The sequence below is a fragment of the Sturnus vulgaris genome, chromosome 8 (genome assembly GCF_052056855.1).
Source record: "Sturnus vulgaris isolate bStuVul1 chromosome 8, bStuVul1.hap1, whole genome shotgun sequence".
Classification (NCBI taxonomy): Eukaryota; Metazoa; Chordata; class Aves; order Passeriformes; family Sturnidae; genus Sturnus; species Sturnus vulgaris.
In genome coordinates, this window is record NC_142250.1 from 1,983,788 (window position 1) to 1,996,529 (window position 12,742).

Consider the following 12,742-nt stretch of genomic DNA (forward strand, 5'->3'; position numbering starts at 1 on the left):
GGAAGTCAGAAGCCAGTTCCCTGAGAAATGCAAATGGAAGTTTTCTGTGTAAATGGTTATTCCCTCAAGTCTGTGGGGTATCCAGACAGGGGAAGGAAGTCCTTGTGACAGCCTGAGCAGAAGATGCCCCAGCAATTATCCCAACAACTCATCTTTGTGGCAGGGAATGTGCTGGCTGCTTCTCCTACAGCAGTGAACCCCATGGGGGTCCCTTGGCTTTTCCCATCCCTCTTCCTGAACTGTGGAGGTGGGAAGACTGGCTCAGAAGGGTCCTCTCAGAAATGTTTGTTTGGATCAGCAATGTCAGCTGGCCAACCAGGAAGCACAGCTCTTAAGATCAGATACCTTCTTCAGAGCCACTGAACTCTCTGCAGAAGCTTTTCCATGCCTGGTCCAGTCTGTCTTCAGCCTGTCAAGCTAAATGCAGTGCCAAGCAGTTTATGAAATATTTCAGACTGTAAAATCCTGAAGCTGGATCTGCTGCCTTTCTCTCTGACTTGGGGCTTGACATCATGCTGGAATTCCAGTCCTGATTGTCTGCAGTAGCCTTGGGCTTCTCCATGGCTGACAGGGTGAGGAGTTTGTCATGCTCAACTGGAGGAAAATTCAGTGTTTGGTACTTGTATCCTACCACAGCTTTCCCTCCCAGCCACTGTCTGAGACAAGCCACGGGGCTTGATGGGCCTTGGGCAGAGCCACTGTTAGATCTTCTGGATGAGGGAATTCAGGGCAAGAGCTGAGCAGACAAGTGCCACTCGATCTGAGTCTGGTGTAAATCTGCACTGGTGACACAGGGAGATGAGCCACCTGTTTCATAAGCCCCCAAACAACTGCCTGTGGAGTGGAGCAAGCCTGCAGCTGACCCAGTGGGCACCACAAGCCCCGGAGTTCTTGGTTGCAACTTGAACAGCTGATGGCTCTGCAGTGCCTGTAAATGCCTTGGTGAGCAGCAGCCTCTGAGCCTTGTGTCTCACCTGTGTTGCCCAGCCTGCCACAAAGGCAGTGCAGATTCCAGCTCCACTGTCATTGTCCTTTTTGCCACCTGTCACAGAACAGCTGCTTCCCCAGGAGTTTTCCTGGTGGCATTGAGAGAGGGAAATTTGCACTCCTAAGAGGATCTGAAAGTCGCAGGTCGACATTATATGTATTCAGTGTTTCTATGTTTTTGTTGGTTTGCTTGTAAGTGCCATCACCTGTCCTTGAGATCTTAATTTTTGTTGATGGCAAGCATACGTTTGTCTCAAGTCACTGCTTTACTCACCTCTCCCCTCTCCTTTCCCCTCACCCTCCTCCCCTCTCCTCTGCCTTGTTTTTTTTGTGACCCCTCCCCGCTGTTCAGGGTGCTTCAGGTTTAGACGGCAGGCCTGGACCACCGGTGAGTTCCATTTCTCTGTTACCCCACGTTTGTCCTCCCCAGTATTGTGACTCATTTCGTGTCTGCCACCCGAGTCTTGTTTACACCAGGAAAAATCTTATTTTTACCAAAGCAGGCTTGGGAGGGGGTTAAACTTAAAATGAGGAGTGATGTCACACACTTGCCTTCTTTAATGCTACAAGTCTGGATCCTGGGATCACAGCCTACTTGCTCCACTCTGACTCAGTAACAAGAGGAATGAAACTTCTGCATGGTTCCACGATGCTCTGTTCTCCTGTCCTCTTTTATCCTGGGGTGTCTCCAACCTGTTGTTCTCCATGAGATGGGAGAGGGGCACATCATCAGGAGCTGTAGTCCCAGGACAAGGGAGAATGGCTTCAAAATGAAAGATTGAGTAGATTTAGATTGGATATTAGGAAAAAGTTCTTTACTGTGAGGTACTAGCACAGGTTGTGCAGAGAAGCTGTGGCTGCCCCTCCCCTGGAGGTGTCCAAGGCCAGGTTGGACAAGGCTTGGAGCAACCTGGGATAGTGGAAGGTGTACCTGCCCGTGGCAGGGGGTTGGAATGAGGTGGTCTTTAAGGGCCCTGCTGACCCCAAACCATTCCATGACTCTAAGTAATGCCAACCTGGTTCTGCAAACCGTTCTGCTATTCTTGGATAACAGCTGTTAAATAACAGCCAAATATTTTTAATCCCTCTTGGGAAATCACAGATCACCCATGTACAGTCCATTTGGCTTTTAAAAACAAAAAGCAATTTTTCCTCTTCAGTGTAGCTGGGAATAATTTCAGCTGCTCTGACTTCAGAAGGGAATCTGAGTGGCAGCTCACACGGTCACTTATTTGGGGAAACTGTAGATAAAATTTTACAGGTGTGCAGGGGAGATTTTGGTGCATTCCATGGCACTAAATGATGCATAAGTGAAGGCAATTAAGATTTACACGAATCTAAGGAGAGCCTGAATTTTCTCTCTTCCTTTGCCATGCTGAAGTTGTGTGCTGCATGAGCTACTCCTCCGCTTGTATTCTGCAGATCTTGACTTCTCTGCAAAGCTCTCCTGATCCACATGAGCCATCCTGCTCACATCAGAGGGGTTACTGTAGTGATTAAGGATTGCAGACCGACATTAAAAAGTGCAGGACCCTTTGCTTTAAGGCTCTTAGAAAAAGACTCTCCCGTTTGGGAAGCTTGCTCCTGGGTTCTTCCTAGGAGTCAGGTAATGTGCCTCAAAAGTATCCCTTTATTGAGGCTCCGTGAGGGAATGGTAGACCCATACCTCTGTGGTTCAAGGAGTCTGAGTTAGAGGTGCTGGAGTCCTGTTCTGAGGATTAATAAGGCCGGAGGGGCTATTACTGAACCACCATGGTGCCAACATTAAAGATCACTTTGATTAATTTCCCAGAAGCCAGGCGAGTCTCAGGAGCACAAGCAAGGAAGTTTGGTGTGCTGGTGGGAGATGGCCTGTGTGTCAAAGGGTTAGGAAAAACACTGGGTTTTCCTGTCAGCGTGACTGGGAGCCTGGTGCAGTGACAGGAATGGCAAAGAGGGAGCAGAGGGACTGGAGGATCCCCTTCCCAGCTCACATCTGTGCCTGTGCACACCTGCATTCAGCACTGTCAGCTTGCATGAACCACTGACCCAATGCTTCCCATCTTGCTCAGCTCTGGGAGGGGGTAAAGAAAATGAGGAAATAAGCACAAAGAAATGTGAGTTGCTTGTCACATGTGTAAATGGCCTTTATTCTGCTACAGCTTTCAGCCTTGTCTGGTAAAAACTAGCAGGAAAGAATTCTTGTTTGCAGAGCTGGTAGAAATGCCTGCTGAAAGAATTGTCAAGAGAGAGCTTCAGAATTAAAATTGAGGCTTTGTACGGTGGTGCTGGTGTGATCTAACATAGCAGTTCCCATGTTCTTCAAATTGCCTTTCCAACTACTTCAAATCCATCTCCACCAACACTGAAAGCTGTAGTGGTGCTAGGTGCCTTCCACCACCAGCCTGTCCTTCCAAGCTGTGCTTTTCCTGAGGGAGCAGCACTGTCTCCTGGCTTTAAGGAGGCCCTGGAATAAAAGCATCCTGATGTGTTTTCCTTCCTCCAACTACAGGGTATTCCAGGACCAATTGGGGTTTCAGGACCAGCAGGACCAAAAGGAGAAAGGGTGAGTTTTCTTCAGAACTGATGGATGCTCAGTAACTTCTCTGAAGATACAACAGCTCTGAGGGATAGAGGAGCTCTAGGCTTTTCCAGAGCTGGAATTCCCCTCTCCTTGTGCATACAAGAGCCTCAGCTGGGCCTCTTTGGTGCTTGAATATCTCCTCCTTGGGGGCTTTCGGGTGCTTTGAAATGCATCCTTTGTTTTTTATTCTATGGTTCTCTGTTGCCTGTTTTGTACTGAAGAGGAATGTGAGCAGTTTCTACTCTTTTGTATCTATTTCAGGGCAGTAAAGGAGATCCTGGAGTTGCAGGACCAATGGGGCCAGCAGGGCTTCCTGTAAGTATGGGAATGCTAGGGATTTATCTCCAGAGCCTGTTTCCTTGCTGTGGTTGACAGCTGAAGATGCTGCTGTAACACAGGGTTTTGCTGTAACTCAAGTTACAAGATTTTGTTCACTATGGGAGTGACAGAAAAATCTGAGTGGCTTCAGAGCAGACTCAGAGTGATGTGGAGGAGGCTGAAAGGAAACTGTTAATTCCCCTTGGTCCTTGAACTACCTAAAGAAGCTGTGGCACTCCCAGGATGTGTCTCTTAGTCCAAACTGCTGCTTGTGAGCAGCTCCCTTTACCTTTCACAGCTTGGGTGGGGTGCCTGCCTCCCAGCTGTCTGTGAGAGCCCTGTCTTGTCATTGCAGGGACAAAAGCTGCCTTCAGTGAGGTTAATTCCACTGGCTGGGATTGCTTTTTGCAAAATGGGGCCAGTGTTGGTGCCGTGGTCTAATGCAGTAGTGGAGCAGCTTTGTTGTTTAACAGGAAAAAGGAAGTTTGTTGCATTGTCATAACTAATTTGTCTCTTATCTGAGGAGTCCATAGGGTAGGTAGTAGTGGTGTTACTACCTGGATGTGGAGGTTGCCTGCTGGGAAAGTGTTTTTTATTTTTTTTACATAGCCATTGGTACAAATGGGGAAAAAAACGCCCAAAATCCTGAGCACACATTCCTCTCTTTAGTGGGACTATGTTGAAATCTGCTTGTTTTCAAATATCTCTCTCTGTGTTGATGCATTTCAGGGTTTACAAGGTCTACCTGGTGACAAGGGAGTCCGGGTAAGTTACCAGGCAAACTGTTTGTTTTAATTTCTAACACGTGTACACACTGGCAGCCTAGCATGTGTTTGTGTGCCAGACCCTCATCCAAGTAACTTTGCACACCTCTGTTTTAGGAGGTGATATCCACAGCTCGTTCCATCACCTGGAACATTGTGCTACATCTCTATCAAGGCTGTAGGAGGGATTTTGTGGTCATTGTGGTCACACCTCTGTTCTAACTGAAGCACAGGACTTGAGTTAGGCCAACATGGTGTGCTTTAGGAAATCCTGTTTATCTAGTTACTGATGTGTGTAGGGATTCCTGGGAGAATTAGCTGAGGTGCAGCCAGCAAATCTTATTTCAGTACTTCTAAATTGTCCCTGAAGCATGAAAAAGAAGGTTGTCTTCTAGCAAACAATCCTGCAGAGAATTCGAAAGACGGAAATTTGGAAAAGATAAATTAAATTTGCCTGTCTTTGAAGAATCAGGCCTGAAGTCTCCTCAGGCATTGTCCTGAATGGATGTGATGGTGAAGAGCTAGGTCAAACCCAGTAAAAGGAATGGCAGCTTTTCCATTGTGCCACCTGTGTTATGGAAAGATAAACATTGCTAAGAAGTGCATGCTGAGAAGCTCCTTCTTTTTCATCACTTTTTCTTGCCTCTTAAGGCTTTAAGTCTGAGTATTTTTGATAAAAACATTTAGGAGCTATAGTTGGATATGACTGATATCTATAAATATAAATTACTTTTGGATTCGAATCTGTAATATTACAATTGTATGAATGTCAAGCAGTTCAATACAGTACAAGTGTATGCAGTCACACCTTTTATTCATAAGACTCTGGCATCACCTAAATTTATCAGGAGGTGTAATTTTTTATAGTGCATGTGCTCATGTGATGATTTCATCATATGGATTTGCTTTTGATGTATAGTGAGTGTTCTCTGTCCTCTACCTGCAGTGGATTTCTGACCTTACTCTGCACAGAAAGGGCAGTTTTGGACAGCACTAGCCAACTGGCATCTTAAACTAGGGGAGAAATGTTCAAGTTTCATGGAAGCACCAAAGTTCTCCCCTTTTTTAATCATTGCGTTTCTGGCTTTGCTTCTTAACTTCCTCTTCACTTTCATTTTGCTTGTGTGGCTTCTAAAAAAAATGTCATTTTTAATTCCTAGACTTTTTCAGTTGGTTTTTGAACCGAGTGTCTTAGTTAAAAAAATGATCTTTCATTAGATGGGATTTCTCTGAGCTCTGGCATAAAAGCAAGTGAAAACTGGGAGAAATTGCAACTCCTTGTAGAGGATGAGCTGCAAAGCACGAGTGGGGAGTTTTGCTGGCCCCTTGAAGTGTGCATGCACTCTGCCTCACTGCAGCCCATGGTTTGCAATGGAAAAGTGTGAGAAACTCAGGAGAGAAAATGGGCAAGTACAATATCTTAGGGGATCCTATAAAGTACCCCTTTTGCCACTGAGCCTTTGTACAGGGATTTCCCCTTACTGCTTACTCTGAAGTCCCAGTTTGCCAAAATCCTCTCTTTTCCTCCGTGTTTTTTAAATCCCAGAAATGCTCCTGCTGCTCTCTGCTTGGAGCAGGAGATCAGCATAGCTGTGCCTGGGGCTGTGGCACTAATGGCAGTGGGGACAGGCAGCATTTTGTGTAATCCAGCTGAAAAAGTGTGAATCCTGAACTTGTCCTGCTGTTATTTTAATGCCTGCTGGGGTGTGTGTGTGTCTATGTGTGTGTTTGTGCATCTTCCTGGCTCCTACAGGTCCACCTTTGTCCCCTTTATCCCTTCCTCTTCCTCTGCCTTTCTTCCTGGCTCCTTCCTCCAGAGCAACCCATGCTGCATTTTTCCTGGATTATCCTCTCCATTCCAGTGCTTGGTTCTGGGTGACTTCTCCTCACTGCCTCTCCTCTCCCATCCATTTCTCTTGCCAGCTTTGGGTTTAACACTTTTTTTTTTTTTTTTTTAAGAAGAAGCAACAGCCTGTGCAGTCTGATTTTATCCCTTAATTCCCCCTAAGTTCAGTTCCCTGTGCAGCAGCCCCTTCCCCCTGTTTCTTGCTCAGCAGCTTTGAGAATTTCCTGTTACACGGAAGGATTTGGTTTGGATGTAACTGGCAAATACCACACTATGCCCTGCCTTGTGCTGCCAGTTAAGGATCACTTGCTGCCCTGTGGCTGTGCTGCCTAAGACTTCTCCTTGGTCTAACAGGTTTTTTGGGAGAGCACTACTCAGAGCATCCCAAAGGACAGCCAGACTGTGCAGACTCAGAGCTGGGTACTTCCTTCCTTCATTCCCTGGCTGAGACTTTCTTTAAGAATGGGAATTCAGAGGGGTAAAAAAAGCATCTCAGTGCTATCCCAGAGCTCCAGTGGTAGAGGGACCTTCCCAGCCAGCTGAAAATTGAGATAAGGTGGCAGAGCCCTCACAGTCTGTCAGTGTGGGACCACAGCCACGGTGTTTATGCAGCTCAGTTACAGCTCAGCAGCTCCATATGTTGATCTTCACTTAACATCTCAGAGGGAGATTTATTTTAGAATGTTTCCTAAATGTTTATCCTTTTTTAAACTATCGCTGACATTTGTTTGAAATGGATGATCCTAAAGCTTTTGTGTATTCTTTTTTTCTTGGACTAAACTATTATTTGCAGGGGGAGAGGGGCAAGAAAGGCTCTAGAGGGTCTAAAGGGGATAAGGGAGACCAAGGAGCACCTGGATTAGATGCACCCTGTCCGTTGGTATGTCCTGTTTCATCAAATGTATTGTTTTAAGATGTGTTGATGGGGAAGACAGAAGGAAATCATAACATAAATAATGGTCTTGCAAAAATACAACATTCGGATAAGGCCCAGCTGGGTTCCCACCACAGCCCGTGGCAAAGCTGTGGGACCAAGTGATCCTCTGAGGGATCAGGCTGCTGAGTGACCATGGTTATGTTCCTTCCTCTTCCAGACCTCACAAAGGTTTGGGTACATGGGGTGTCCCATGTGCTGGGAGCTCAGGGCTTTCTCCACTGTGGACAGAGCCCCGTCTCCTTTGCTGCTGGTTACGGCTCTTCTCTGGAGATGCTCCAAGGGATCAAATCCACGGGACAGCAAAACTGGAATGCTGGTTTCCTTGCCTTGGAATAACAGCCAGCTGTGATGGCCTGAGAGCACACAGGGCACTTGAGCTGCACTACCCAGATGGAAAACGAGTCTCAGTTACCCTAAATGAGATGTGTTTTTGTCTAAGCAGATTGGCTCTAAGTCTAGGCAAATGAATAAATGCAGGAATATGTGTACATTTTTATGTAATTCATGCACTGCAGCAAACGCTGCCAAAAAATCTGCTAGCAGTGCCACAAATTCCAGGAGTATTTGGGGATCATGCTTTTAGAAATCCAGCTGCTGGGTTTCTTAGTGAGGATTGGAGGAATGGAGGAAACGCCATTCCCATCATCTCAGCTTTAACTCAGAGCAGCATCTCCTAGATGACAGAAAACCAGAAAGGAAAATGCTGCTGCAGACACAGCTGGGTGTGCAGCTGAGTGCCCTGTGCCAGTCCCAGCGGGGACTTGGCCTCTCCTCCCGGGACACGGAGCTGCCTGGCACTGACTGAAATAACGATAGTGGTTGATTTCATAAACAGGGTCTCCGAGGTTTTAAAGGCGAGAAGGGTGAGCCGGGGTTACCTGGGCTGGACGGCCTGGATGCCCCATGCCCATTGGTATGGTGTACCTTCCCTTTCCTGCATGCTCGTTTGCTTTTTGGCTTTTGGTGCTGTTTTCTGATCCCCACCCCTAGAAACACCTGGCAGTTCCTCCCTTACCTGTCTCCATAGTCCCTTCCTCTCATTGCTGCTGTCAGAACCAGGCCCTTCCTTTTGCTCTGATTCCCAAGTGCTGTCAGCAGCACTTTGTGGCATGAGAAAAATAGAGCTGGAATGTGGTTTTATTTACAACTGCTTCACTTCTTCCTTTGCCTTTGCTTTGACAATTTCCAGTAAACCAATGTATGCAGACCCAGCTCTGCACTGGCTTGGCTTCCTCACAAGGAGCTGCTGTGCTTGTGTCCTTCATTAACTCTATTTTTAAGTGCTTGTGTGTGTTGAACACAGCCTGACATGGTCCCATATGACCTCAGTCATCCCATATATGAAGATGACTGAAAATAATAGTTATCCCATTAGTAAGCTCATGTGAAACGTATTAGTGGGGACACTTAACCTCTCTGCTGGATAATTCCTATTTATGACTCTCTTCAAAAGTCCAAATTGTTCCCATAGCACCCAAAAAACTTGAATTTAGAATTGCCTGTTTCCCAATATCCATCTTGTTCGAGTGATAAAATGATTATTGTATTAGTGCCTGATCTAGTCAAGCTGTTGTAGGACAAAAGTATTTAGAAACACTTAACTCAAGCTTATTTCTTAGTATCCCAATAAAGGTCACCACTTTATTAATTTTCTCTGAGTTCTCTGGAGATGCAGCATTCAGGTGATGTTTTTGCTCCCTGGGACAGTCTCAATATCTCTGTAATACAAAGAAACTTTTACTTCTTTGCCCTGTTTGGCATGGCAAAGTTTGCTTGGTCCTTCCAAGCTTTATGCTCACTTAAGGATGTTTGATGCCATCTACAAGGGATGGGATATTGTTAACTCAGCCAGGAAAATGCATCCCAAAGCAAAAAGCCACATTTAGTTTGAAGGGTTTTCCTAGTTTCCTGAGGGGAAAAAAAAAGCCATGAAATTGCTGTTAAAATCTTAGTTATTTGAGCTTTGTGAAGAGCTAAAATAATTTTCCTTCCAGTGTTCTCTCCTTTGGGTGCTGCCATTGCCTCTTTGGGGCAGTGACCACTTGTAAAGTCTTAGTTGCTGCTCTGTAAATTCTGGGTAGTAGAAACTTCTTCCAGTCCCACAGGTGAAACCATACCTGCCCAGAACAGTGCACAAAGGAGGAAGACCACAGAGCCATGTGTTTTGTGTCCCAGTGATCACAGCCAGGTTTCTATGGAGTAACTTCTGGCTGAGTAAGGCACCTGATTTTACAGGTGCAAGGATTCCATCAGTGCCCTCTGAGAGGCAGATGAGCTCTCTGGTTTTGTCACTGCTCCCAGTGAGGATTCACCCCACGTGAGCATATTAGAACTCACACTTTTTTCATACCTGTTTTTATGAAGGGAAACTTGCCAGAAAATCTGATAAAATATGGACGCTGTTATTTTTATATAGATGGTGTTCTGGCATGCAAGCTAGCTTGGGAACGTGAATAAGCATGTTTTTTGATCCAACTAGGTTAAAAGCTTAGCATCCAGCTGACACATCCATGTGTGTAGCTTCTGGAGGCTGTGAACTAACTCTTTGCACATCTGAGATATGTGGAAGGAGATCCTTGGTACTAATAAGCATGTCATGTTTCCGTTCTCGGCACATTCGCCCGCAACAAACACTTCCTTGTGACCCTGGTCTTCCTTTGATCCCTAAGCTGTGACTCCCTGGCCTCCCATTCCATCATACACCTAACTTCCCATCTCCTCCTGCCCTGCACTATACCAGTCATTCCTATCACCACCAGTGTACCAATGGGAATACCACAATTTACCCAGTCAATAACTTGGAATTCTGTATTTCCACATAGTTGGGGAAAGGGAGAAAAAAGCACGAGGAGACCAAAGTCCAAAAAATGCATTTGAAAAGCAATATTGTTATAACATAACTGCAACATTCAGTTTATCAGCCCCCCTGGACGTGCATCTCCAGTAAATAGTTAATTTCTCAATCTCTTACTGTGCATTTGCTTTTCTGTTTGTATTTTTTTGGGGTTTCCTGGGGAATAGTGATAGACCACGAACCTGCCACGTGCACACAGCACAAGAATTTGACGTCTCGTGTCAGAGATGTATTTCCTTACACCTGACTTTAACTGCTGCTCCAGAGCACCTCAGCACTGGTGTCATATCTAGCCCATCAAAGAGGGCTGCACAGGGTTGAAATGAATGCCAATCATTTACAAAAGCATTTCCCAACCATGGAGCCCAAGACATCAGAAGTGCCAGGGGATTTTCACAGAAATCCCACTGATGTTATTGAAGCCAAAGTCCTTTTTCAGGGAGTCAGCTGAGACATCCTGAACCAGCAGAGGGGCTGCTCAGCTGCTTGCCTTCCTAATGTCCCTGGAGGAGGATCTCCCCAGAGGCAAGGGGGGATAACTGGACAGTCTCTCACATGGCAAAGCAAACCCTTTAACAGACAGGGCAGAAAGGAAATGGTGATTTTTTTTTTTTCCCAGACTCTCCTCTGGGATTGGCTTTCAAGCTCAATGTTACAGAGCCAAGCCTGAGGACACAGAGCAGTCACCTCTCACTTTCCACTGCCAGCCCCTGCCAGTGTTTATCTGGCTGAGTTGAACCTCCTGTGTTCCTTCTCTTCTTCCTTCAAGGAAGCCTGGATGAACTCCTTCCTTAGGGGAGAGTGGTTCTCGGGTACATTAGTCCCTTGCTCAGCCTGCAGGCATTTCCCCTCTTCACCCCAGCCCCTGCTTCAGGCTGCACTGGTTCTGCCAGCCGGAAGTCTGGGTCATCCAAAGGGTGAGGAATATCTCTCCGACTATTCCTCCAGCCCTGGTTCAAACTGTTTGTTGCAGTAGCAGTTAACCCATGCCTTCCTTTCTCCATCTCTGTACTACTTCCTGTGTCCTAAACTGCTATTTCACCCATCTTTTTCACAGGGGGAAGATGGCCTTCCAGTTCAAGGCTGCTGGAATAAGGTAATCTTGCAATTGTTGCTGTGCTGAGTTGGCAGTGCCACGAGTCCTGCTAATGTTTCTCCATGAATTTGGCTAAGGGCAGAATTGGTTGTGGATGCATGGCTGGGATTTCCAGGACTGCATCCCAGAAAAGTGGCAAGCAAAACTCCTCTTTATTTATATATCAAAGATGAGATTTTGGATTCCCTCAGAAGCCCTCTGCCCGCTGTGGGTGTTAATGCCAAGTGCTCAACCACAGTGGGAGGAAGAGGATGGAGGCAAAGTCATCCGGGATGAATCTCCCGCCCTCACTTTGCCACCTGCAGAGGTGGCAAGGGCCCCTGCTGAGATCCATCAATGCTGTTTTTCCTCCTGGAGAGCCCAGAGCCAGCTGCCCTAACAGTGTCCTTCCCCCGTGGTGTGGTCCTTGCCCCTGTGAGCTGTCACTAACACTTGTTTATGTTTTCTTTTGCAGTGATGATTCTAACCCTGGACTGACCTGTGTGTGTTACTGTACATAGAATATTTATTTTTATACGGTGTTCTTCTCTGAAATGCCAAAAGTTATGCATTTTTACAAATTATCAGAAAGTGGCGTATTTTTTTGTACAGAAAATATTAGATCTCCCTTTTTTCCCGTTTGTCAGTTCTCAGTATGATTCCATGTCTGCATTACGCTTGTTTTTTTCATGGAGTACAGCTGTAATATTTACATGGTATTTGTGCACACATGATGAATATAGGAACTTAATAAATTATTGCATTAAAAGTGCCCAAAGGAACTGCCCTGTATAGATTTAAAGGTCATTTTCATTTTTCAAGCTGGATCATTCAAGAATATTTCAAAATATTATGTATTTTTTATTAAAGTGAAATATTAACACTTCTGTTGTGATGAATTAAAGTGTTGCTGAAAAACCTCATAGTAGCACTGGGAATGTAGAGACACCATGATTTATAACTATCCTCCCATGACCTGGAATAACCCTCATGAAAACGAGCCCTGGTTGGCAAGAAATTCTAATCCCTTGCTAAATGGTCAGCCTTCAAGCAGCTTAATTAAAGCCTTATTTAAAATTAAGCATAATGCAGCATACCTTGATATCCGAACAAACGTGTGTTTGTGAAATCAATCCACGTGGCTTTCTAAAATGTTAACCAAAGGTCGCATGCAAATTTGCGGAGTGTGTAATTATCATTTGCATATGCACATCTTAATTATCCTTCCTGACCTACCTTTGTTGATGTTTCAACTCTGGGTAGTTTAGAGAGGAAAACATTACCAGACTAAAGTGAATGTAACAGTGTGCTTTCCTTAGAAAATGAAGGGAAAAGTGGAAGCCTAAATCTATTCCCTAAAAGACATAGGAGGCAAAGGCAGTGGACAAAGCAGGAGTC

The 12,742-nt window shown here is 45.6% G+C and overlaps 1 protein-coding gene across 8 annotated transcripts in view; it reads left to right on the top strand.

Annotated features, from left to right (window-relative positions):
• The window catches only part of LOC106857331 (uncharacterized), a 54,976-nt gene extending 42,749 nt beyond the window's left edge, over window positions 1-12,227 (top strand). For 7 of the 8 annotated variants that reach the window (XM_088168691.1, XM_088168696.1, XM_088168693.1 and 4 more), the window contains 7 exons: window positions 1,340-1,375; window positions 3,479-3,532; window positions 3,812-3,865; window positions 4,598-4,633; window positions 7,272-7,358; window positions 11,327-11,365; window positions 11,820-12,227. In XM_088168691.1, coding sequence (XP_088024817.1) covers window positions 1,340-1,375; window positions 3,479-3,532; window positions 3,812-3,865; window positions 4,598-4,633; window positions 7,272-7,358; window positions 11,327-11,365; window positions 11,820-11,822 — 309 coding nt within the window. In that variant the 3' untranslated portion in view covers window positions 11,823-12,227. The remainder of the gene's footprint in view (window positions 1-1,339; window positions 1,376-3,478; window positions 3,533-3,811; window positions 3,866-4,597; window positions 4,634-7,271; window positions 7,359-11,326; window positions 11,366-11,819) is intronic. The other variant, XM_088168698.1, reaches the window with a different exon arrangement.
• Window positions 12,228-12,742: the final 515 nt, after the last annotated feature.